At 40.9% G+C, this 27519-nt stretch overlaps 1 protein-coding gene and 1 long non-coding RNA gene across 2 annotated transcripts in view; both read left to right on the top strand.

Annotated features, from left to right (window-relative positions):
* Positions 1-3038: 3038 nt before the first annotated feature.
* The window catches only part of ITGB1 (integrin subunit beta 1), a 46201-nt gene continuing 21720 nt past the window's right edge, over positions 3039-27519 (top strand). The window contains exons 1-4 of the mRNA XM_072854601.1: positions 3039-3335; positions 23426-23495; positions 23736-23821; positions 25383-25605. Of these exons, the coding sequence (XP_072710702.1) occupies positions 3054-3335; positions 23426-23495; positions 23736-23821; positions 25383-25605 (661 nt within the window). The 5' untranslated portion in view covers positions 3039-3053. The remainder of the gene's footprint in view (positions 3336-23425; positions 23496-23735; positions 23822-25382; positions 25606-27519) is intronic.
* On the top strand, positions 8245-12210 carry LOC140648502 (uncharacterized). Its single transcript, XR_012041240.1, has 4 exons — positions 8245-9857; positions 10246-10361; positions 11518-11632; positions 12131-12210. It is a non-coding gene; the product is annotated as an uncharacterized lncRNA (long non-coding RNA).

Here is a 27519-nt window from a genome sequence, read left to right as displayed (position 1 = left end):
ACCAGCCAGGCACTGGGAGGGATCGCAGTGCGGCTGCCTGGCCCAGGGACGCTCACCCCCAGCCCTCGAGCTGCAGCTGAGCACCCCTGATTTACACAGTTGGCCTCTTTATACATGCAACAGTGGACAGACCAAAACCTGGTTTGGGGTTCCTGGGTGTTTCTGTAATAGTTATAATAAAACCTGTATCTGCAAGGCAAGCTGTAGCTACAGATTGATTCCTCCACAACACAACCTGGTCATGCTGATAATATATATTTATATTCTATATACAAAATGACTCACTGACAATAGGCCAAAGATTCTCACACTGGCCCCTACACACCACTGGTGCTCTACCAACTACTTCTCTTCTGTGATACCAGGGCCCTCTTTTGCCAATGGCTTGGATTAAAAGATAGCGAGACAGAATGAAAATATATTCTTCAATGGGCTTTTAAAGCAAAACTCAAGTAGGTATAAAAGATAATGCCATGTAGCTAAATCAGCTGTACCTACAAAGTAATATAATTTGCCAAACATACTGTAAATACTTTGAAAGCAATAACTAAAATATTTATTTTTCTGATTACTTGTGTGAATTTTTCAATAATATGATATGCAAATAATCATAAAACAAAGTATTTTACTATTCCTGATAATATCTGCAGACATCACTTTGCCGGTGGTCCTATGACGGTATATTCTACAGCACAGAAATTTACTTCTTACATTGTTCACAGAAAATGAACATATGTTACACATAAAACAAAAGGCATCATTACCAAATGACAGTCCTTATTGTCTTCTAAATATAACCCAAGCATTAAATACACTTAAAAAATCAGGAAAAATGGTGTATTAATTTAATGTACTTAAGCCAATTAGATAAAACTAAGTTAAACTAACCGAAGTATTATAATTCTGATATTTTCCAGTTTCTATATGGGTTTGACACATGCAACTACTTGGAGAAGGAAGAGTTGAAAACTTATATCCTAATCCTGTAACAAAGAACCACAATCTCTCAAAATCACAGAAAAAAACAATAGCAAACACAACAGCAAATCCAGCAGTATCAAACAAATCAATATACATACTAAGTGAATATACATCATTCATACCCCTGTCTCCAGTGTCACATTTTCTCACCTATTTTCTGTAAGATGCAAGGATGTGGATTCCCAGAAATGGTACCCAAGCCTACCAGTGACCCACACATTTCCTAGCTGCCCGCTCAAGCCATGAAAACCTGTCTGTTCTTGAGCCCTTCCATGCAAAAACGTTCACTCACTCTCCCAGATGTCATGTATACCATAGTATGGAGGCACTACATTAAACATTTTGACATCATCTGCAATTGTGTCTGCTGGCTCAGACACCTCCAGCACTTTTTTCTGACGTCTTTAGTACTTCAGAAGTGTTGGAAAATAACAAATGGCGTTCATACGCATCTGTACTCTCCAAGGAGTCCAGAAAGCAGCCAAATAATTCAGTGATTTTTTTCAGCCATTTGGGAGATTTTTTCTTGCCAATTTCCTATCGCGCAGCACACCTAGCCACTGGCAACTTGACACACGAATGTCTGAGCTGAGCGTTGGGTATTACTTGAAGCACCAGTTTGTTAAGCAGTTTTATTTACTCCGCATAGCCCCAGCAACCTGAGGCATATTTTTGCTGCTGCTTGTTTGCAGTACACCGTAGTGGACTTCTGCTCACCATTTGCATATTCTAGCAAAATGTGCTTTTTTCCCTGTAATAAGGAAGCAGAGAAGAAAACCTTGGCTACAAGTCTTCTTTCTCCCCCAGTACTTAAATTTCTTACCTTTTTGGCAGATCACTATCACTCCAGTACTTGCTTTTATTTTGCAAGGCATACATTTCTACCATTTTGAAACTTTGGGTTTATGGCAGCTTCTTTCCCTGTTCCTGGCAATACTAATATTATCTACTAATTTACCTGTTGGTCTCTGGCTTCCTTATCTCTAATTGTCAAAGTTATTTCTCTTCCACTTCATTTGTCCAGTGCTTGCTTTTGATGAAGCTCCTTGGAGCAGCAGTCTTATCATTTCAATCTCATTTTCTAACACCACTAAAACAGTTTTACAATTATAAAATGTACCAGCATTAAAAGCTTCTGCTAATGCAGCTATGTTAATAGACTACATCCTTAACAACTGCACTGCCCAAATGGAACATAGGGTTGAATGACAGGCTGCGCTTGAGTAAGGCAGAAACATCGTTAATTTTTTAAAGTGCAGCTAGAAACAAAGCAGGGGAAAAGCGATTAAAATTATAATCAATTTGCAGCACCACTCATTTAGTTAATCATACCAAAATAATAACTGACACTAGCTCCAGTGGCCACGCATAAAGGTACAGCTTTTATGACCGTGAGCTATGAGTGCATAGCTCGCGTTTCCCATCGCTCCTTACTCCAAAAAAGTGTCAAATGCCACTTTTTTCTTTTTTTTTTTTTAATCAGCAGATCCTCCAAGAACCTACTTCAAGGAGCACTTAAAACCGCTAAGGGCAGGCACCGAACAGCAGCAGGCTCTGGCCAAGGGACTTGGGGGGGGGGGGGCACTTTCTAGCTTGGACAGTGTGTCAGTGTGTCAGCGTCATGCCAACCTCATCGATCGCTGACTTCCACTGCTTTTGGCAACAGTTGCGAGCAAGCGGGCCGGGCGGTCCCCCTTCCCGCAGCCACCCCTCTGCCCCCACGCGTGTCCCGGCGCCGCGGGCACCGCCGGGGCGAGCCGGGCGGAACCAGGCAGCGAGGGGAGCAGAGGAGGGCGCAGCCCTGCAAAAGACGCGCTGGGGCCGAGCAGCCTTGCGACCCCGGAGCGCCGAGGGAAACGCCGCCAGCCGCGGGGCAGCCCCCTCCCCGCGGCCCGTCCCGCGGGCGCGCACGGGGGCTGCGGAGCGGGGCGCTAATAAAACCCCACCAAATAAGGCACTGGCGGTCGCCACGAAGGGAAGTCGCGGACAGGCAAGGGACGAGCCCCTCCTCGGACAGGGACAGCCCTTCCCTCCTTCCCTCCCCCGCCCGAGCTTGACGGCAGCGGGGAGGAATGTGTTTCCGGGGCGGGGAAAGCGCGGCCGAGCGCGGACCTTCCCCTCCCCTCCCCCGCCGCGCCGGGCTCCCCCCTCAGCAGCTCGGAGGCGAGGCGGCGGCGGCGGCGGGCAGCCGGACGGGGAGCGAGGAGCGAGGCCGGGCGTCCCGCCGCGCTGTGCCGCGCCCAGCCCAGCCCGCTCCCGGGACGCCGGGGCAGAGGGGGAGCTTCAGTCAGTCAGTCAGGCGGGCCGGAGCGCGCCCCCTGCCAGGAGCCAGGCGCGCCGCGGCCATGGCCGAGGTAGCGGGAGGATGGGGCGGGGGTTGAAGCCGGCCGGGAGCGGGCTGAACGGTGCCCGCCCGGCGCGGGGCGCCTCGTCTCGGGCGCGTCCGCCGGTATCCGGACGGGCTCTGGCGGGTGGTGCGGGGCAGAGGGCGGCGAGCGCGGCTTCCCGCCCCCCGCCCGCGCGGGGAGCCGCCGGCAGCGCCCGGGAGCCGCCGCCGCCCTGGGGCGCGGGTCCCTCAGCGCCCGTCCCGGGCGGAGGAGGGGGCGCCTCGCCTCCCGTCGTGCCTGCCGCGGCGCTGTGCTTGTCGCGGGCGGGTGGGCGGGAAGGTGGCGAGCTCAGCCTGCGGCTTCCTGTGGCGGCGGGACGGCGGCCTCGGGCCTCCCGTGCCGGTGGGGGCCAGCCAGGCCTTTGTCCGCCCGGGGCCCGGCCCGGCCCTGCCCGGCAGCGCCCGCGGCCGGGCTGCCCCGGCCCTTCCCTCTCAACAAAGGCGGGAGCCTGTACCGGTGCCCCGCTCAGAGCTGCCCTGTGCCGTCCGCGGCCTCCCGCCCGGAGGTGCCCGGGGACGGAGCAGCACTTTTCGGGCGGCTTCCCCGGGAGTGCGTGGGAGGGCGAGCGTCCCCCTCAGCGCCCGGTCCGGCAGCGGCAGAGCCGACGGGGGAAGGCTTGCCTTCCGCGGGAGGCAGGCGCTGGGGAGAAGCGAGTTACAGGGATGAGATCGAGTGAGGCAGTGTAGGAACTTGAATATCGAGATTTCTGACGTGCACATGTCTGCGAAAAGTAACCATTAAGAGCGGGGTATGTGCACTGTTTGACGGCATGGTCGTAGTGCATCGTTTTGACTGCTCGATGCGTTCAAATTCGTGCGGTTTTTGCTCTAAGCTGGCTCTGAGCCTTTTATAGCTTGCTATAAGATTGTGGCGGGGTGGAAGTGGGAATGTGAGGCCTCTGTATGCGATCTGTTTCACGTGGAGATTTCTGAAATAACTTACAGCAATAGGAGTGCAATGTTTTGTCTCGTATTATTACCTTCCTATGCTGTTTGTTGGAAGGAAGGAAAATGATAGGAAATTATTTCTGACTCACTGTTTAGCCCATGTCAGATGTCTTTATCTTATGGAATAAGTGTCTGACTGCCTGTTAGACTCATCAGGTAGTCTTTGTGACTATTTTTCTTTATGGAAAAAAAAAATTGAACCGTGTTCATGGTTCCTTCTGCATTTGTCCTTGGTATAATACAACGGTCCATTCATGCCAACAGATGTGCACATATCTGTTGGGTGAAAATGTTGATTTTTCTGGTAGATTTGCCATTGGTGCTACAGTCCTGTTCATGCCAAGACACACAAACCTTTAGGAGTAGGGATTGTCTCCATTCAGATTAGTGGAGCAACTCATGGCTAAATGCTGCGTGTGTGACTAAGTGTTGAAATGGAGCAGGACTTTATGTATGTGAAACCACATTTAGATAATCTGTGTTCCTGGCATATTAATAATTCGGTAGGTGGTGGTGGTAGGGTGAGAAAAATCAGTTTTCTATTACGAAATGAGATTACTTGGTAGCAGCTTTTTTTTTTTTTCTTTAAAGAAGTATTGTACTACTAGAAAGATGTAAATTAGACTAAATTAAACAAGACTTTAAAAGTAGTGAAGACATTCATTGTCCACATCCATCCTGATGATGAAACTGATGATTCATTCTCCTGTCACAGAAAATATTACTTGCCTCTGGCAAATGATTAAGTAGCATTTTGCAAGCCTGCCCAAGGCTATATTTATAAGGGTTGCAAAAACAGTGAGCCATTGGCAATAGGTAGGCAAGACAAGGCAAGTTTAGGATGTGAACACCTTCAACTTTCGTCCTTTTCAAAGATGTTTCAGCTGAAAGGTGCAAACCTGACAGGCATGCAAAATGAAATCTTACCTTAATCAAAGTTGAAGCTGGTAAGTGCTGTATCTGTTTGCCAGCCACGCGATAAATGAACCAGACTTATTTCAAAATGAAATGTCAGCAGTTAAAAATCTGGCGTTCTTTGTGTGTGCAGCCAGGGAGCTCATTTTGCTCTGTACATTCGGTCATTCGATCTGCATCGTGTCCCTAGTTAGGCCCACCCTTGTGAAGGACTGATTTGAAGGGATGCGAGTTTCTCCAGAATATGCATGAATTTCTGATGTGGGTGCAGAATTTTAGTGTTTTGTCTTGAGTTTTAAGTGACTCAAGTGGTTAAGCTTCTACCACTTCCTTTGGGAAGTGATTCCCACAGCTGAAACCAAACTGTCCGGAAACTTTTCCTGCTGTTCTTTCTTCCTGATTCACGATTTCATTCCTCTGCTCTTAGCCATCCTCCCTATACCTCTCTTAGGGTAGCTCTACTATTGTGCAGTTTTGAAAAGAGCTTGTTTGCTATAGCGAACAGCTCAGGAAGTAGGTAACTTGGGTAGCAGAAAGACAAGCTCGGGGAGAGCAATGCAAACATGGGGCGGACACGTGCTATGTTCTCCATTGTCCTGAATATAATTCCCTTGCTGCCACTGGTATGAATGCTCTTCAGTTGTTTGTAAATAGTTGTCATGCCTACCTTTCCACCCAGTCTTGATTTAGTCAAGTGATGTGATGCACGCTTAGCTCGTGGTTCTCCCAGCCCTCTGATCAGCTTGCTACAGGCTTCTTGGCTGTCCATGGCTCTTGGTACCGTGGCCTTCAGAAACGGCTGTGATTGCGATTGTGGCAGGACTGCTGTTAAACAGGCTGTTGAAGTACCTCCTCTTGATGGGACCCTTTTTGTAAGCCATCATCAAAGTTCTGGAACAGGCTCCATCCCCGCTCCCTTTCCTTCTAGTGGACAGACAGGCAGAGTCCGTGCTGTTCCTCTCGGGCCTGTAGGCCAGGGAGCCTGGGCTGCTTCAGTGCCTAGTGCTGCTTGTGATGCCTAGTGCAGCCTTCACTCATGTCACTGTTGCACATAGGGAGCGGATGCGTGGGCTGCGCTACTTTCTGTTCTCTGTTAGTTGCACCCACCGCATGGTGTGGGGAGTGGGGTTTTGGGGGCAAAGAATAGAGGCTGGATGGAGCTTTGCTGGCAATTGGTATACCCGACCTCCTCTTCCTCCCCGCTCCTTTCCAAATATATTTTGTACCTCTTCCATGCGAGAGAGACTGTTATAATAAGTGAGACATTGCAAGACTGAAGTTAAAACAGGCAGGGATTTTCCTAATCAGTATTAACTGTGGCAAGCTAGCTAGCTTTGATTGCTCATGCCTCCTCACATGGCACTTGGAAGAAATATTGGTTAGACAGATGCAGAAAAGAGGGAATCTGGGCTTGGCAGTAGCAGAGTCTATTCTGCCCTCATTTGCTTTTCTAGAACTTAAAGTGATTTATTTTTTCCAACTTTTTTTTTAGAATGGCCAGTTCCCTTGGCGTCCTTTTAATTCTTAGGATCTGTGGTCAGCCCTCTGAGAGGGAATCCTTGTTGGGAGTGCCTTTTTTTTTTTGTTTGTTGGTCTTTTAAGCATCTCGGGATCTATTGGTAGATCTATCTATGTAATTGCTCATAAAGCGATTACATAAATTAAATAATTCTTAAAAATTTAATTAAGGCAATATGTAGTTAGATTTATTTCGGAAGCGTCATTAAAAAGTACTTGCCAGTATGTGTACTGTTCCCCTATGACTAGATTAAGTCATCTGCTACATTCTGTGTCCTGTAGAAAACTTCCTATCTCCCAGCAGCAGAAAACTCAGAGTTAAGTCTGTGTTTTCCTACCTCTCATCTTCAATCTGTCTTTATATTGCTGATTCTACAAATTGATCCCACTTGCTCTACTCGCCTTGCTTTGAAGGCACTTAGTAGTAGTAGTATTCTCATTAGCAGTTTTAACATTGCAGGTTAGACAACTTGAGATTTTTCAGGCTTCTGCTCTGGTGTGTGTGTGCATAGGTGTTTTTTATACAAACGTGCATCTCAAAGCTTTACCGGAAAATGAGTTTTTGGTGTAGGGAAGAGTTAGCAGTTGTTTCTGAAGAGGATGTTTGTTTTTCAAGAGGGAGTGTCACAGAATCATGAACAAATGAACAGATGAAACAAATTCTGCGGCTCGGTCTCCTGGACAGACACTGGCGATATCTTGATCTGATATCTTGGCCTTTTGTGTCAAAAATTGAAATTTGTTGGTTAGTTCTAATACTGAATAATGTTGTCATTTACGGTGGCCAATACCATCTCCTTTTTTCTGTGTAGTTCCTCCTCGCTCTGTGTTGCTCTGTTCTGTTGTGTGTTCTGTTGCCAGCTTTCTGAAAAGGATGATGTTACTTGCCATGCAGTAACCGCGGTGGACCACAATATTGACCAGTATCTGTCAGTTCTTGTGGTTATAGAGTTTCTCAGGTTTCCTAAAAAGTCATTTTTGTGTTTACCCACAAATGGGAAGACAAATTCTGCTTTCTCCCCCCCTCCCCATGCCCCCAATTTGTCCTACATGGGCGTGGCCCAGTAACCTAAACTGTTGAAACTGTAAGTCAGGATAAATTTATGACGAGACCTTTCTCTAAACTTTCTTCTCTCCCACCATGTGGATTAGTAGTGTAAGTACCAGTAAAAAGTGTATATAGCTTCATTGTAAGAAATTGTCGTGTGCTTTAGCTGTGTTCCTAACAGGCTGTATGAGTTTCTAGTCCAATTTAAGATGTGTGTAGGCTTGTTGAATAGCTTGTATTGAGAATGTCACACAGAGAAAATGAAAATTATGACTTCTGTGAATGAAAAATGAGACACTGGGCACCTTGTTATGCATCACTAAATAGTACAGTTGTCTTTTTCAGTACTAAAGGTGCTCTCTTTAGCAGAACGTTATTAAAAATCCTGTATTTTTGTAATAACCACCTTCTTTTACTTTTCTATTCTTAGACTAATCCGAGTGGTTAGTGGACTTCCTAGGCTATTGTATTCCCCCGTTAACAGATTGAAGATGTTCACAGAGATGGTAAAGTCGCTAATGTAGTACAAAATTTGCACATAACCAAGCACATGGTATGGAAAGTAGCCTGATGAGACTACAATATTAATGTTTTCTTTTGGGAAAGGTAGTAGGATTCCTACCTGACCTGTAATTGTCTTTGGGGGCTCACTGAGTAAAGGCTCTTTAATATATTAGAGTGATATTTTTGTCTATATCTTTTTCAATTTCTTTTTACAGTCAGCTGCAAAAAGGCTTATGAAATATGCTTTCTGTCTTAAAAGTAGTTTCATGTGTGCTTTCTTTTCCAACAGCAGCAGCAAAGCATCGTTAGTATTCTTGTGGTTTTTATTAGAGGGAGAAGTTTTGAGTAACAAAATTGAAGCTGGAATCTTAACTTTGTTATTGCTAGGAAGAGCTAAGAAGATACTCATGTTTTCTCACCATCCTTTTCAGTCTTGTCTTTCTCCCACAGAAAAACGTCTTGAGTATCTGATAAATTAATGCAGTTCTCACGTTCTGCCAACAAATCATTAGGTTTCTGTTTATAGCCGTTTTCTCTAAACTTCTAATTTGTAAGACCATGTTTAAGGGCAGATTCTTCTTAAAATGCTCATAAACTATAACATATACAATATCTACTGCCAATATTTTCTCCCCCAAAAAGATCCACATAATATTTGCAGTTAATTTGTTTCTGATTCGTGTTTTGTACAAGATCACTTATGCTTAACTTGGTCCTAGTTTTGACTTAGCTTAGTTTTAACTTCTGCTCTTGGTACCTTATAGTGTATAATCAGGAAGGAGAGCCATTGTTTGTATGGATTCTTATTGTATTAAACTACAAATTTCTGTGTAGTATACATGCTACGTACAAGTACTCACAGGTAGTTAATTTTCTGTTACAGCTATTAACAAATAAATTCTTTACCTTTAGAGCTGTGCAAGTAAAGGCACTTTTGATGTGGAAGCTTGAACGGAAAAAGTGAAAGCTTTCTTCTTTTCTTGTCATTTGTGGTAGAATGAAAAACAATAATTATATATTGGGCTGAACTGAAACACTGAACTTACCCTCATGCAAAGATGACTGATTTGTGGTTATTTGAAAGAGAAGAAAAATAATTGTATTAGATTAATTTAGAAAGAGTCAGTATTTCATTTAGGAAATGGTGATATTGTGAGTCAAAGGTAGTATCTTGGATATTAATGCGTACTTCGTCCCTGAGGTCATGGTTTTGAAAAACCTGAGACCAAGATGTCTGGTTTGGCGTAACCTTGAAGTAAGTATTGAGATAAGGATGCGGCGGCCGTTCCCTTTTGCAAAGGAAAGAGGAAGATAAGCTGTCATTCTAGGGTTTGTTAATTTTCTTTGGTGGAATTGTAGTTTAGTGTGTCTTAACACAGTGCTAACTTCAGGAATTGGCACCGAGAGTCATGTCTGCCTCTTGTGCAGCTGGCTGCTCTACGAAGCCGTTTGATCTGTACTCGTCTGCTCTGTGTCATTGTAGGCTGGCAGGACCTGTGGGGAGTGATCTGTGGCCTTGCGCTGCCGTAAAGCAGAAGATCACAGGATGCTCTCCCAGTGAGTTGTGGGGTAACCTGAGTGTCAGGAGTGTATGGGGGACCGTAGGAGGTCATTTGAAGGACCTGGCATTCTAGTAGCTTGGCTGGCATCCTCTGCAGATTCAGTTGCTCAAGTATTAAATTGGGCAACATGCAAGCTCTGCCTAGACCCTCAGCTGTCTGGTTTTCCAGATCTTAGGTAAAAGGGGTTTGTGTGAAGATGAGTACAGCTAAAAGAAAAGCCTGTTTCTGAAGTGGAGATAGATACAAAAGAACATAATCTTTTTGATGTTAAATAAAAAGCACTCGGATCAAAAGATGACACATTTTAGTAGTCGGTTATCGTTAGATTGGCATTAAATTTTGCATCAGGATGACTTCTCATATTATTACCACGTCTTTGATAGTGAAGTGGCTGAAGGCTTTGTTCTTGTCCAGTCACCAAGTGAAATGCTCCCTCTTCTGATAATAAAAAGGAGAAATGAGGAAATCTTTGCTAGCATCATCCACAAGATTGACTAGGGTAAGCAAAGTTGAACTATGTGCTGCTGGTGTGTTCTGGCTGGGTTTTTTTTCTTATTAGACTGATGTTTTATTTTCTTGTGTATTAGGAAATTAGTTTTGGTGGGCATAGGATAAAGTCAGGAATTACCTTTTCTGAGGTTCCTTTTGTTCTTTTTGCAAGGTTGTATTTAGTATATGTTAATGTGCTCACTTTCTCATGCTAGCTAAAGATTGTCCCAATGCTGAAAGGAGTACTGTAGCCTATCTGCATAAAATACAAGGCTTGACCGTTTTGAAATGTCAATTTGCTGGTTTTGTGTCAGAATAGATTAAAAATCTGTCTTTCAGTTGTGCATGAATGTAACCTACATGCATTTCCAAAGCATCTGTAAGTGTAACATTTTAGGAGATAACATTTGTTCTTTGCTTTTACTGTACAGTTCAAAAATGGGGAATAATTTTTTGTGCTGTTTTTGTCATTTCTATGCAAATACAAATCTGTGAGAAATTAGTGTTCAAGAATTTCAGTGTAATTTTTCCTGGGTGTGTACTTGAGTGTAAAAAAGGAAACAGCAAATTTCCTTTTTTGGAATAACATACTAAACATATCAGCTATAGGTTGTTTAAAATGCATCATAAAATTGATAAACAGTGATAAACATTTTTTTCTATGTATGTGTTACCTCCCTCCACTACATATGTTGTTTACATAACTTTTCAAAGGCTAGATTAAAATGTTACATAGCCATGTTGCCGATATCACCAGTTTCAGTGAAAAACTCAACTTTAGCATTAAAGAGTAACTATGGTGGGTAAGATTGCTGCCAGCATTTTTATCACTGCCAGCTGACCAATTTGGAGAGTGTTTAGATAGTAATCAAAAAGCTTGCACAGGTACTGGCTCATTTTGGTACATAATTCACAATGCAGTTTCACTTTCTAAATGAATAATGTCTGTATTTAATATGATTAACATTTGCTTGTAGCTGGAAGCAATTTTAATACTATGTCTCTGCAGAGATTTTTTTTTTAAAAAAAAGAAACCTCAGTAGTGATAACTCAAAACTCCACAGTAGACAAGTGGTTTTCAAATTTACCTGAATTTCGTATTTCATAAAATGTTCCAGTGGCCCTTGAACCATGAATTCAACTAAAAATGTTTTTTATTTTTGTAGGAACGTGGCTCTGCAGCAATTTATACCAATGTAAGTCTTAACTGTCCCTCCTGCCTGTAGCTGTGCAGTCTTGCCATCCTCCTTGCATCAGCAGTGGAAGTCATAAGGCTGTACAGTAAGTCATTTAAATAGCTGATCTGGTTGAAAAATAGCTTGACAAAAAATTAATTTTCAACTAGATCAGCTGTTTCAACTGGGTGACCACATGAGTTACTAGTGACACACTTCAGACCAAGGGGAGGAATAGGAAAATGTGCAGCTCATAGTGAGAGGAGTGTGGAACTGTGGTAGTCCAGAGATAAGTTGGCATAAACTGCTGTGGAACCTCACAGCATCTGCTCGTGCATGCATCAGTGCTCTTCTGACTTGAGTAATCCATCTTAGCTTGGTAGATCAGGTGAGAAATAACTCAGCAAGGAGTTATTGCTCAGCTTGTTCCACTGTCTCAGTTAAGAGGTTAAAGTATCATCCACAGTTGGCACCAGATAGATGAAGGGTGCAAAGCAGGGAATTTTAGGGCCCAGAGAAATTGAGTTGTCTCCATTCAGTAGTGGCAAACTGGTAGATCTACTTGGCTACTTTGAGAAACCTCATATTTTATTATCTTTTGCAGTCCTCTTAGAAGCAGCCTGAAGCAGGCTTAAAATCCTGCTTTGGAAAGCAGGAGAAGTGTATTAATAGGCAGGTTGTTCAGGCAAGTACTGCTTTTTATAAAGTACTTTGTGATGGGTGTGTGGTTTACAAAAAAAAAAGGGCGTCTTTTAAGGTTGAAGTAACTTTTTTCCTGAGATTGATGAGCTTTTTGCAAGTGCTCAAACTTCAGGATTAAAATCTGGATGAAGTCCACTGTTTGTTTCACTGCGTGCTTATACCTAGCCAGTTGTCACTGCCATTGAATTAGTAATCATCATTAGTTTTTTAGATAGATAGATAGATAACATGCATATGTAAAATTAAATATATATAGAATTAAATATATATTAAAAAGTCTCATGGATAGATACAGCATTATAAATCTGTATGTGTTCTGTGAGATGATCAGTTTTTTATTATTTCTGCATGTTAATTTTCCTGACCACTTACCCAGTGTTGAAAGTATGTTGAAGACGAGTTGTTTCAGTACAAGTCTCATTCTAAATTGTATTAGGATAGTGAATCTTTTAAAAAAATTGCAATTAAATATTTGGATACTATCTGTAAGCATTATTCTGTGTACTTGCCATTCAAATCCTGAATTAAAATTAAAAAAACCCAAACAAACAAAAACAAAAAAACCACCAAACCCAAAAGAACCCCCAAAACAACAACAAAAACGAAAAACCTTTGGTGTTTCATTCTTTGCTTGTCATAATGTTTTGGCCAACTAATTTATTCTAATAACCTATTGGAAAAAATAAAATCAGAATTGCTCCCCAAACTGGCTGGCTGTGTTACAGACCATTCATAAGCAATTCACCCAAGGCCAGCAGAGAAGGAAGGTGGGCCTGTGACAGCCTGAATTTAGGCTGGTTTAGCAGCACTCAAAGAGCACGGTGTAATTTCAGAGGTCAATCAGTCTGACGGCCACCTGCCACTTTGTAGAAGTTGTTTCCTCAGCACTCCTCCGTCCATGTGGAGATCTGGTTGAGTTTACTGAGGCTTACAGAAGGCGGTGTCCATGTGGAGGGGAAAGGGATGACTCAAGGTATCACTCCGCCAGCCCAGCAAGCAGAGCTGGCTCAGCATGGTGGTGGGGGAGGTCCACAAGTGGCAGCGCAGGGGCAGAGGTTGCTTTTTTGGAGGTGGGGATGCTGTAGCACTGCTGTTGCTTTCAGCAGCAGTTAGCTTTCATCTTGGTTTTGGTTGCTGAAACTGTACCCTGAGTGTTAATGATAGCTACTGGTGGGTGAACACTGCCATGTAACAACGGAGTTTCCGCTGAGTTTGCCCTTTGCGGTATGCCAGCTTCTGGCTTCCTGCAGTACCTGCAGCAATAGCCAGCAAGATGTTTGCAACTGTTTTCTCTTAATACGCTGTCTCGCTCATCTATTTCTTTAACTGAAATTCTCTAGCTTTTTACTTCAGAATGTGCATGCCTCTGTTCTGCTTTTCCTTTAAAATAAAAGCTTGGATTAAAGTTAAGTTTAGCCAGACATTATGACAGTTGTGGATATTACTAAGGCAGTACAGCCTCTGAAGCATCAGTTACAGTCAGCTGTGCAAGAGCTATATTTATATGTTTAACTAAACTTTTCATTTCCCCCTGTGTGGATGAATGTGAGGTTTAAGTTGCACAAAATTAAATAGTCTCTTTATGGGAGTAGTAAGTGGTGCAGAGTGTGTGGGAATTTAATATTACCACAAGGAACAGACACCCGTGTTTTCTACTAGAATGGCTTAAATCGTTATGTGGCATTCCTAATTGTAATCTGTCTGAGATGGAAATGCTAAACTTAGCCAAGAAGTCTTGTAGACTAGCAAGACCTATGTAAACAAGCCAAATATTCGATTCATGTTCTCCTCCACTAAAAAAAAAGTCACGTTTAAGCAAGAGGAGAAATTAAATTATTATGGCAAAAATGACTGATGGGTCTAAAAGCATTTGAAAAGTGATGAAACAGATGATTTTTTTTTTCTTTCTCTCTGTTTTAATCACAATTGTGTAAAGAGGTGCTTGTAATAATGAAAACCCTGAAATATTTGTTATGGAAAAATGCCTACTGATAACAGTGAGATTGGATACAGCAAGAATTCTTACAAATTTGTGGAGACAACATGCTTTGAGTCATTAGGGCTGTGATGGACTTGAACTACTGGAAACTTCTGTTGGCAAGAGTATAGAAAACGGATATTTTTGACAGTGACAGTTTTAAGGGGGGAAAAAAATTAGGTGTTTTGGTTCTTAACACCTCATTATATATTTATCCTTAAAGAGGAAGCTTTCAAGGTGCACATGTGTAGAAGCTGCTGTAGATACAGAAAATTAGTTTCAACCACAGTATCGGTACCTGTGGGCTTGGTGTGTCTCTTCTAATTTAATGTTGAACATTAAGCACAATACACCTGTTTGTTAGTCTAGTTTTCCAAAATACGATTGTCAGATTTTACCCTACAAATTGAAGTCTGTGGATAATTGCCTGGTAAAAATATCTAAATAAACCTGTGGGGAAAAAATAATATTCTCATGAGAAAGAGCACCTTACTTGGCTCTTAAATGGTTTCCTGTATGTGATGATCATACAGAGGTTGTTTGTTCACATGAGCTGTGTCGAAGTAATACTTGCCTTTCAAGCATCAAGATGCTTTCCAAAGCAACTCCTAAACTGTGGAACCTTGGCTTCAAATTATGATTCAACAAGTCAAGAAAACATACAAATAGTCTCTTTGTCTGCGTTAGGGACAAGGATGGTTAATGCAACAAAGTGGTGTTCTTAAATTAATAATTATTGGTAGTATGTTAGTACTAAGGAGGTCTACTCATGAATTACAGACCTTCTGTGCATGGCAGTATGTACATACACTGTTTGAAAAAAGGTCCCTACTTCAAAAGTGGTGCTGACTAACCAGTGTTAGTCCTGCCCCCACTGCAGTGCTCTCCAAAAGGCCTTAGAACAAAGGGAAGGAGATCAAGGTTGTACTTGGGGTTTGCTGACTTGACAGGTGAAGGCTCTTAGTCAGTGGCAGCATCTTCACATTGTCCCTGAACATCTTTTCTCATTCTTTTACTTTCTGTCACTGTTGTCAGCATGAAATCTGGATTTATGTGACTTCTTAATTTGTCTTTTCATAACATACTTCTATTTGAGTAGGCTTTAGCAGTGCTGGTATTCTTTACAATTTATTACGCAACTTGTTTTTGCTTGTGATGAGTGTTATTTAGGTTTGCAGCTGGTTGCAGGAGTTTGTTTATCATTAAGTGAAATTATCAATGGATTTTGCTAATGAAAACATGTATAGAAATACAGTGCCATGAAATAAAACATGGTATGTAATCTATCTTGCCTAAATAGGTTTGCTATGTTCCATAGAAGTCTAAATTCAATAGGTCTCTCCTTACTTACCAGAAGCTCCCTGGCTGCCTTATTTGCTTGTTGGAAGATAAGTATTCACTTTAATTTCTTTAAGTCCATAGAGAAGTCCATATAGTTCAGATTGGTCAGGTCTGCAATTAGAGAGGGATTTCAGCTCAGTGTGCACTAGTCAGAGTAGTCATGCATGATACAGGAGGTTTGCAGTTGAGACTCTCTTCTGTGTCTGAGTGTGAACATACATCTGTTTCCCTTCACTTTCCTACAGGTTAGGGCATTTGGTGAGAAAGCAAGCAAGCTCATACTCCGAATCATGGTCCCAAGACTCTCTTTGCTTTTATCCATTGACAATATGCTGTAAAATCTGCATACATATTACAAGGAACAGGATCTAGAACCCCCACGTATATCTTTCTTCTGCTCCTGCCATCTGAGTGCTTCAGTAGATAAACAAGAGCCAAAACTTCATCAGCTTGTTTTCTGTCTCTGTGCCTTTCATTCTTGGTTGCACATCAGCTTTGGTTTAATAAGAGCAGTGGTGAGTGCTCTTGCTAGTATATCCTGTAGGCTGATGGAGCGTTCCCAGGAAATGTGAATTCAAACCCTTTGGGGCTGAGGAGGGACTGGAGCCCAGTTATCTTCTTGGATATGCCTTTGTGCTGTAAAATATTGGGGAACCCTTACCACCCTCTGTCATGGGAACTGTGTCACAACTGGATCTACCACATCTTCTTGGTTTTATCTTTCTCAAGGTGGAGAGATGTCAGGTATCAGAAAACTTTATCATCTGCAGTTGTTCTGAAATCGGTAACTTTTTTTCTGATTACAGAGGAAACTTATGGGTTCTATGAAGAAAAGTCTCCACACACACACACCCTGCAGCCAGGCACCTTACTTGAGCAGATTTGTTTCTGCTCAGTAATTCAAATCAAGACCAAAAAATACTTTTCAGAAAAATACCTAATTGCTTTTTGTTCCACTATTTAGAACTGTCAGTAAGTTGAGGGCTCCTGTGAAATCCAGGAACAAATATCAATAAATTCTGTATAAAAGGATTAATATGGTCAAACTGTGTGAGTGCTTGTGAAATTAGCTGTTCTGTCTTGAAGCAGCTGTGTCCTATATAAACGAACAAACACCCCGTACTCTGGGGATACAAGCTGATACCATGAACAGCCTTCCAGATCTGTTATGAGCTGTGGCCTCAGCCTGCTGGTACTTGTACATGAACATTTTCATGTATTCAACTGAAGAGGCAATGTGATGCAGGTGCCCATGCTGCGTTTTCAGTAGTGGTTTCAGACCAACAAGTCTATTTTAGAACCTAATGCTTATTGATATTGCCCCTCCCCCCCATTGAATCCAGTCCTTTTTGGTGAATTTTAAGTGACTTGATCTCTTGAGAAATTTTTTAGAGCTGTAAGTGTGAATAAACTATGGGTAGTGCAGTGTAACTGAGAGTCTTAGTAAACCAGTTGTGTTACTGTGTATGTTTGTCTGCCTTATTAAGCATAGGAGGGGGGCACAGTAGTTTCCATGCAGAATCTTCAGATCTGTGATATGTTTTCCCATGGTTCTGGCATGCAGAAGTGTGTATTCTCATCTTTTCTTTGGACTCCCAATGCTGCAGGGGGATCTTCTGAACTAACCAGTGACATACACTAGTTGTGGTAGATAACCTCAGATAACCATACTGGAGGAGCTGGTCTCCCTAACCTAAGCAGAAAATTATTTTCCTGTAGATTTTAATTCTTTGTAATTAAAATTTAAGTCCTAACTGGTTTACTATATATTATTTTAACATATAATGCCCCACTAAAACAGAGTGGTTATGGAAGTGCTTATCATGAGTATTTCGTGACTATGCTTGTTTTATTCCATTAACTTAGAGATAATAACTGACAGAGGGAAATGAAGTCCAATGTGAAATACTGCTGATTCTTTTATCCTGTAGCATCATGGTAGCTGAAGTGGTTATGCCTTAAAAGCTTTTTGAGGACACAATTTGAGTAAGCAGGCTTGATGTGATGAATTTTTTGTGTAAAAGCTGATTCAGTGCTAAAGAATTTCTTATTTTGCACATTAATCTGGTTTAATGTCCCATTCTTTCCATATTACTGCAAGCAGTTCAAAACCCGCTCCATTAGCATCTGCAGAGTTGCTAGGGGGAGAAAGAACATCGTGGTCTTGATAAGCCATGCTGTTGAAGGCAGGCTTACTTCTAGCATTTCCACTTGGATTGGGGTGCTGCAAAGTCCTGCTTTTGAGACTGCACATCTTGACTATTTCCATCAAGTTTACTTCCCCTACATGGGGATACTCTGCTAGCTCATCTCTGATGGTGCAAGATCAGCAGCTGGGCCTGTCTGTGACGTGGACCACAGGGCTGGTCCACATCCAGGGAACAAATAGTTTTGCAGGGTCAGTTAACATTTTGGTTCTTTGATTAAAATTTATTGCTTTTAAACTGTCAGTGTTTACCCCAAATCTCCACTACCATGAAGAAGAATGCATCACGTAGTTTCTTGATCTGGTGGACCTGGAATCTACTGTGCAAACAGTGTATTCCAGCTATAATTCAGTTTTATAGTAACATCTACATTGATTAAGTAAATAAGACAGCTGTTAAGGTCACAAATGAAGAATTACCTATTTAAGATTAATTGGAAAATCTACACCACAACTTGGAGGTTTTAATCAAAAGTAACTCTTCGGTGTGAAACGTTTTAATATCTGTACCTGTGCCTTTCTGAGCAATATACTTCTCAAGACAGAGCAGCAAGATCCCATTTTACCACTTTCTTTTATAGTGAATTGCTGCTTTGCAGTGAATTGTTGTACAAGCAGACATGCTTAGAGTTGTTGCATGTCCAGGCAAATTTGGGGTTGTAATTAACAATGTCTGTTGTGGGAGTTCTGGCTGTCAGGAGTGCTTACAGAGGCGTGGGTCGTTGCTAGAGGTCTGTAGTGGCCATGTAATTGCTGTCCCATGTCACTGGGGTTGTTTGGTTTCTCCCTCCCTCCTGCCTTTTTTTTTTTTTTTTTAACCCCCGAGAAATGTGAATGGGATTCTTCTTGCCAGTCCATAAAATTCATGCTCAAAAGCGTGGCCTCCGGCTGAAGCCAGTAAACCTTCTGGAGTGAGGGAAGAAGGAACTTTTTTAGCAGGGTAGCCATCAAGTGCTGAAACAGGAGTCCCCAGAGACTATTTAATTCTGCTTATTTTAGAAACATGTCTCTTCCTGCTCCTTTTATAACCAGAACCTTGATGACTGGGGGTGGGGGCCGACTGTGTGACCAGTGTAGTCCAGCATACAGCCATGGACTGTGGCTGAGAAGCAGTATCCTTTGGGGTTTTTTTCCCCAGTTCTCTTTTTCTGCATCTGCATCTCACCACCTCTGCCATGCCAGGACAAGCATTTCTGTACCCACATGTCTGAAACTAGCCACTTTCTTTGGATTACTGTTTCAGCCAAATCTTTTCCTTGCTCTAGTGCTCCTTGGTGGCTGCACTAATGCTAGCACTAGTCAGAAAGGAAAGCAGTAAGAATAATCAACCAGGAGGTTGATTAACAAGGGTGAATAATCAACAAGGAGGATGGGGCAGCTCTCTTAAGTGACTTTCCATCCTTACACTAGATGAAAGTGGCTATAAACATAATCTCACCTCTAGGAAGGAATAATTCCATACAGCATTTCTCAGTCAAGCTTTAAACCTGGGAAAACGCAGCTGATGCAAAGAGGTGTCAGTCTGCAGGAAGCACAAATGCTAGTCCAAAAGTGAGAGTTGCTTATTCATTTCTAGGTTTATAAGTATAATTAGAGTGGTGTGTGGGGATGTGAATAAGTAGGCTGTCTGGTTATTGCCTCAAAAAGGTGGCTTCTGCACAACAACTCAACTCTTACTGGATATTTAAATGCTTCCTCTGTGGTCTGAAGCATGGTTATGTATTTCAATAGAAAGCTTTGCACCAAGGCACACTTCAGTAGACAATAGTCAGATGCCTTGTAGTGTTTTCCTTTGCTTGACATTGGCTTGGTGGATGCCAGAGTACTGGGTCAGATGAGGAGCTGCTCAGGGCAGATGAGGAGCTGCTCAGGGCAGATGAGGAGCTGCTCAGGGCAGATGAGGAGCTGCTCAGGGCAGATGAGGAGCTGCTCAGGGCAGATGAGGAGCTGCTCGGCTGAGTGGAGCAATACTGCAGTGGCCTAACGGCTTGTTGCTAACGTTGCCTTAATATCAGTATAAACTGTGGCCTGTATCAGGTGGGGTGGAATGCTCAGCTGAAGAGTGTTGAGAAGAGAGCAGCATAGCCATCGATACTTCATTTCAAAGGAAGTAATGTTTCTATAACTCTTATCCTTTTTTCTTGATCCCATTTGCCCAGCTAATTTTCTGCACAGATGCTATTGCTGTTCTAATAAATAAATTTTAAAAGCTGCAAAAGGCTTTAGTGCTGTGGAGTAGTAAACTTCATTTCTAAATATTGTGATGATTAGCAGAATACAAAGCTGCTAAATATTTGATTTTCAAATTCAAAATTAGTCTCACTATGGAGAAATAATCCTGCCTCTTTCCTGTTGTCACTTAATGAGTCTCTCATTTAAAATTAGAAGCTCCGGAGATTTCTATCAAAGCTGGTTTTATAAAGAAAAAATTCTCTTCAAGCATTACTGTTTATAAAGATGGTTAGCAAAAAAACTTGGAAAGCAACGAGTCCAAACATTCAAGGTTATGTCCATGTTTGTCTTCCTAAAATATTTCACAAAAATAGAGTATGGTTCACAAATATGCAGAAATAATTTCAAAATCAGTTTTTCAACAGCACACCATTAGCAGCCTTTTAAAAAGGATCAAACTGGTGATATAGTTGTTAAAGAGATTTCAGTTCTTGACAAGCTTACCTTTTGTAAGCTTTGAGTTGTTTTTTTTTCAGGGGGAAAAAAACCCCACTTTTTCAAGGACTCTGGGATATTTTTCAAGGATTTAATTAGAAAGAGGAGAACAACTATAATAGAAAGTATGTAAATGTTGCGCAAAAAATTCCATTTATTTCTTGTAACAATGGGTTCTTTTCTGTTCCCGTCATCTGTGGTTGAATACTGACACGAGGCTTAGTTCCAGCTCCACCAACGGTTTCCAAAGGCTTCCTTTGGCTGTCTAGTGTAGTTAGGCGTTATTTGTTTTGGTTTGTTCCCTTAACAGAAAAATCTGCAACAGGGCAATCCACAGTACTAACCAGTGACTTGCAGGAGAATGTATTTGACACTGTTGTGACCAGGATGCTACAGTGGTTAGGAGGAGGCTTGGAGGCTGAGGATGTGCATTGCTTTGCTTGCATTAAAGAACAATCAGAATTGAATCCAAATTAGCAAATCTTTACTCGAGTTTTTCCAAAACTCAGCAGATGGAAAAGCTATTAAGCAGTAGAGGTAAAGGAAGCGAGCTAGCATGTGTTGGAGGGCAGGCAGCTTGCTTTAGGAGAGGCATTGGCTTAGCCATATATGGAAGAGGACATTTTCCTTGTTAACTTTACGGGGAATCTGTGCCCAGAACTACATTCATCATGCGGATGCATTTCCACAGGAACGTTTCTCTTCCAAATGGTCTTAGTCATAGTTTTAGCACTGTGTCACATCTTCGACTTATTTGTATCGTCTGCATGGGCTTGCTGTGCATCCGCTGCTGGTCTGCCCTAAAAAGGTGAACTGTTTATAATCTTCTCATTTTGGCTAACAGAAAAGTACTAAACTGATGCCAGCAGCTTAGGTTTTTTCTTACTGAAAAACCCACCCCATTCTGGGCTATACTTAAAGCAAAACTGCTTCTCGAGTAACAAAATATCCTTTTATTTGAGGGAAGCAAGGTTTGCTAAACACAGAACATACTTACCATAAAACCAGAAAAGGAGGAACCTAAAAGTTGACCAACCTTAGATAAGGCTTTGCCCTTCAGACTCCTAGTCCGATAGGTATGGTCCTACACCATGTAACTGCTTTTTTTTCTCTAACCTTGATTCAGTCCCTTCGTCTGTCTTCCATCTAGTCGCATTTGTTGGATCATGGTTCCCCTCTGATCAAGTTTCACGGTTGCACAGGTTTGATTTAGGTGATGGCTTATAGAGGGGAGTTAATAATAAGAGTGCTCATGAAAGAGAGATTTGCCAATGAAGGACTCTGCAGCAATGGGTAGAGGGAAAAATCAGAGTTAGATATGTGCAATAGGTAATGCTCAAAAGTTAAGTAAGGTATAATTCACAGTTCAAATTTTTCTTTGGTTTTTTTAATCAGTAATTTCTTACATACATATGCATAACATCTAGCAAAGTCATTCCACAGCAAATTTCCCCCACACACACCCTCTGGCTATAGCATCCACTGAAGAGAAGGGTGGACCAAAATGATTTATCAGAAAAATATGAACCATATAGTACTGTTGTTGGATACAATTTGTTAGCAAATGGCTGGCTTCTGTTTGAAACATTCTCCACCAGATTTTAGAGCAGCTATCCCTTCTCTGTTAGGTCTGGCTGGATGTGCAAAGTAACAATTATGAATGACCCTAAATCAGTGTGGGAAAACTAAAGCTCAACTGCTGTGCTTATTTAAGCATTGCTCACTTTGCTGCTAATTTATATGAATAATAGTACATCTTCTAGAAAATGACAGGTTCATTTAAAAAGACTCTGCCAAATTCAGTTTTCCTTGGCTGTATTGCAAGATATTTTATGAACAAAAAGGTATTAAGAATATTGATGCTTCCAGGATGACTGGAAAGGCTTTAATTACCAATAACATTTTAGGATGACCAAGGAAATTGTCAGCCAGTCCAAGTTCTCAGAATTCTTATAATAAATAAAAGAGAAATGGAATTTAAAATAGTACCAAAATTCGAAAGATGTGACAACTGACCCTGGCCGACTACCTGCTACTAGAGTAGAAGAAAATTTAGAAAAAAAAATGGTCTATTTGAAACCCGTTTATAGAACATAATCCTAACTCTGGAGTACTAAGTGAAGTCTCACCAATAATTAGGGAAGATGACAAGTCAGTAACCTTAAATTGTGGTTTATAAGCATTCAAACCTTGTCTCCTAAAGCATATAGCTTACATAGTGTGTATGTATCTATTTTTTCTGCCAGGCTTTCATTAAGGTTTATAGCACTGAACAAAGGGTAGAGTGTTTTTTCTTTAATAAGGATGGTACCCATTAATTCTCTGTTGCCTAAAGAAGAAAAAAGGGGCTGAGTTTGTATCAAGGAAGTTTTATGTTGCATATTGTGAGAGGAAATTTCTAGTTTAGAGTATAAGGTGCAAAGTTAGGCTGTAAAATGCCCTTTGAAGATTCCAAGGAAAATATTTTGGAAAGGGCCTTGAAGTTTGTCTTAAAACAGAGACTTGAACAGAGAAGCTCTGTTTCCATCTTGTATTTCTGTGGTATCTTTATTTAGGAGTCTCTCTCTCTGATAACATTCAGAGCCTAAATATTTTTTAAGATGTCAATAGATTGGTTTGGGTTCTTCCTGCTGTCCTGTCTGTTCTGTCCCCACCCCGAACAGCATTTCCAAATTTCTCATACCTTGCTGGTTTACCTAACATAAGAATATTTCAGAATAATTTAAGAAGAAGCTACCCTGTCTGATGTCTTCTAAATACAAAGCTTAGCCCACAAACATGGTTGTACTGGAGCAAAACTGTCCAGCTGATACAACTAAGATAATTTGATTTGCGTCTGCTCCATGTTCCTTGTCTGCTTTGAAACACAGCTGCACATCTGCAGTTTCATGCAACGTTTTTTGGGGGTTGTTTGGGTTTTGGGGGGTGGTTTTTGTTTTTTTTTCTTGTTTTTTGCTTACTCCTTGTGATAAATCATAGTTTGGTCTTCTGGTTATGTATTTCAGACTAGTTTAAAATTGCTGACATGGGCTGGCGTCCTCTGTTGCTTGATATTGAATGGATTTGCTCAGCAAGGTAAATCACTTGATTTCATTGCAGTAGTTTAATTTTGCTTTAAACCTATATATATTTAGCAGTTATTTATGTAGATAAATACATCATTGTTAGATGAGTGCAATATGTCAATCATATCTCATGTTAGTAACCTGTTTGTAGTTAGAACTTAGTTTACAAAGCCAGAATGAAACAAACTAAAATTCTATTGTCATTAGCACCTTTTCATAAATGAAGTGACTGATTTGTATTCTTTGCTAGGTGGAAGTGACTGCATAAAAGCTAATGCAAAATCATGTGGTGAATGTATACAAGCAGGACCAAACTGTGGTTGGTGTAAAAAAACAGTAAGTGTTGCAAAATTCCTTTCATGGTTTGTTTTTTTTTCCCCTTGGTTTCAAATTTTAGCAAATACTTTAAATGTACAGAAATGTCTGTTTTCATTAATAATAGTTTTCTGTAGCTCTTCAATTTCATACTTATTTGTACTTAAAAATTCAGATGCTATGATCTTCCTGATGTCTTGGTTTGAGTAGTATTGCTTTCCACAATGTGTTTACTTCTACTTTTCTAAATCTTAAGTGTATACGGACCCTACAGGCTGTCTCATAGTTATTTAAAATCATTCCAGCATGGAATCTGTCTGGGTATGCTTAATTATATTCTTCCAGCGACATTAGAGTAAGAGGTAATTTTAGACAGACCTAGGTGGAGTAGGGGAAGAGATTGAAGGTTTTCTTTTATAAAAGAAAGATGTTCAAATTTTAGTTTTCTGTTATTGGTAGACTTGAGGGGGTAGGAGATTGGTTTGTGTGGGTGTGTTGTTTGTTTCAGTATGAAACATAAAAAGAGTGCTTTTTTATGTAATTAAAAATTAAAATCAGGAAATACAAAATGTAAGTTCATCTTAAATTGTGCGACTTAACCACTATATGGTGAAGTGTCATCTTCAGGTTAGAAACAGAAGAAAATGTTTTCTACAGCTCTTCTTTGGTTTGTTAACGAAAACAGGGACATTTTCCGTTTCTTGCCAGAAGATGATAATGTGTATTTATTTCCATATGGTACCTACTTATTATTCCCCAAACCAGCTTATAAATTTTAAACATTTAATTAAACTGACTAACTATAAAACTTGGCCTTGAGCTGTCAGACTTTTTGTAGGTCTTAGTCATCAAGAACTGACAAGCTTTAAGATATATTTTATTTATATGCATATTTTGGGGGGGGGGATCAGAATTGACAAGTTTCTCAACTATAAGCCTTATTTATTAATATTTGAGGTTAGAACTTTTTTTAGGTTTGAGGTAATGGTAATTTGTTGTTCAGAACAAAGTTACATACTGGTTTTGCTTATGGATCTTACTTTCGAATTGAATTTCCCCAAAATAAAAGAGTTGTCATCTGTCTTTCCCCTGCTCTGTCAGCATATTGCCATTATTTTGTTGTGGAGTACCAAGGTACACTCACATAATCTTTAATTAAAGCATTTTTTAAAAAAGACGTTAAAAGAGAGGGTAGTTGCCAAGTAGGCTGTACAAATAGGTTCACGTTATTGATGACTACATGAAGGTGAGAGCTTTTTCCACCTGCTGTCACTTTTAGAGTAGCCGATTTAAAAGGATGTCCTGCTTCTGTAAGAGGTGACATTGGGCATTTTTTTTCCTTTCATCTTGCTTGCTTGCAACCTGCATCTGCAGGTAAGTATAAGTAGATGCAAACTCCTGGACTAAATAGTAGTCACTGATGTGTTTAGTATAATTTAACATATTTCAGGACTGTGTGTTTTATTACTGAACTTTAAAAAAAAAAAAAAGATGGAGTCATTATAGAAAGTGTTATTGTGGGTAGAATATAACGAATTGCAGATAGCTGTAAACTTGATACTCTCTTGCCTGTGTTTTCTAGGACTTTTTGCAAGAAGGAGAACCAACATCTGCCCGATGTGATGACTTGGCAGCACTAAAGAGTAAAGGCTGTCCTATGGAAGATATAGAAAATCCCAGAGGTAGCAAACAGGTGCTTGAAGATAGAGAAGTAACAAACCGTAAGATAGGTGCTGCAGAGAAGCTGAAACCAGAGGCCATTACACAGATCCAGCCACAAAAATTAGTACTGAAACTAAGAGTCGGTAAGGACAGTTTCATTGTAGTCTTCGGATGATTTTTCTGTAACCACCATATCTGCATTTTTTGTTTTGAATGTGTAACCATTTTGTTACAGAAACTACTGTTGTTCAGATAACTTGAATGATAGAAGAGCCATTCAGGTCAGCCCCAGGTGTTTAGATACCCCAAATACTGTTTGATTTTTATGAAAGGTTAAATATTATCACTTGTTCCCGATAGAACTTACGAGAAAATAGATACAGCATTGATTGGTACATAGGAAGGTAAAATTGTTTTGTTCTTGGTATTTTGTAGTTGATTTTCTACAGTGTGGCTTCTTAGAATGAAAGTAGAGGAGTGTGCAAAAACTTAGAGAAGTTATGAGAGCATTTCCTTTTCCTTGAAGTACTGCTGTCACCTAAAGTCTGCATGTCTGAACTGAATGGTTTTGTAGTTATGCAGCAAGATTTTTGGATTGCTATGTAAAATACTTTCCAGAGGCTAAAAATGTGGACACAGGACTATAGTAATGAGAACAAAGTAGTTGTGTACCATTTCCAGCCCGTAAAGAGAACTTTATTTCATGGGGGGATGGGGGGGCAGAAACAGGGCTAGTAGCTCATACAGTACTTGAGCATAACGGAGATTGTCCTTAAGGCGAGTTCCTAGGTACTGCAGACGCATTCAACAGCTACCTTATATTTACCTGTAATAAGAGCCTGTACTTGGGATCAGCTGCTTTGTGGTGATTGCCTTAATAAATGCAAGATGTTCTAAAGAAGCTTAGCATGATGAGGAGAGGAAAGGAATGAAAGTTATTTTGCAATTTTGGTATTGCTCCTATTTATTTCTAACATGACCCTTTCAGCTTCAAAGCAAATTATTGTCCCTCTGTTGACACAAAAGTTTCTTCATGAGAACATATAAGAGACCTGGGCAACCAGAACCTTATTACCCAAAAGATTATTACTCTGTTTATAAGCACTTCACTTCATCATAAGTTCTCTGATGAGGGACTGTGTACTTGCAGAGGGCTTGCTTTCTGTGCAGGCTCTTTTGAACAGTAGCTAAGGAAAAGCTAAAGCTTTTAGGTTTTGGTTTTCATTGTTGGGGGTTTTTTCGGGGGGGGGGGGGTTTGTGTGTGTGAAAACCATGCTGCATAGCTGCATGATCCATATGCTATTCACTTTGCCCATCTAATGGTTTCCCCAGTTTGCTAATTTTGCTCATATTAAGCAAATGTTTGGTAATTATTAGACTTAACAGCAGCAATATCACCATTTAACTTCAGTGACTGAGGGGGCTGGGGGAAAAAACTTCTATTCCTTATTTCATATATAATAGGCAAAAGAATACTTTTCCATTTTTTGGGGGGGGCAGGGTGTGTGTGTAGTTCTTCTGCAGTGTCTTTCAACATCAGAGTGAGACTACATGCTTCTGCTGGCAAAACTCAGTGTCGGGGCTTACAGTTGCAACAAATAGTAACTTGCCATTATCTCACTGCCATTTCTGTGCTCTCAGCCTGTATTTGATGCAAAGTAACTTGAAATATTCCATCCATAACTGATTTTTCTTTTGTAAACCTATTTAAACAATGTGTGTTTTTTAAACTAAACCCTGGGAATTTTTGGAGTCATCTTGGATGCAAATATATATTGAAAATTTGTGCTGTTAGATCTTACAGGAACCTTGCTAAAATTATCGCAAGTATGAAGATTTGAAATTGCAGCAACTAAGAGAGTCTTGATTTTTGGCAGGCTAGTATTTTCTATGGAGAGATAAAATACCTTGGAAATATGAAGTTGGACATTTGAAAGAAATATTTCTTGAAACTTTTTTCATCATAATTTGATGTTAAGCATTTCAATTAACAGGAGAAAAAAACACTCACCTCTAGTTCAAAACCTCCATCGGTATTTCAAAGACTTTCCTTAAAA

This window comes from Ciconia boyciana, chromosome 2 (genome assembly GCF_034638445.1).
Source record: "Ciconia boyciana chromosome 2, ASM3463844v1, whole genome shotgun sequence".
Lineage (NCBI taxonomy): Eukaryota > Metazoa > Chordata > Aves > Ciconiiformes > Ciconiidae > Ciconia > Ciconia boyciana.
The sequence above is the reverse complement of the archived record's forward strand: the minus strand, read 5'-3'. Positions and strand labels throughout refer to the sequence as shown.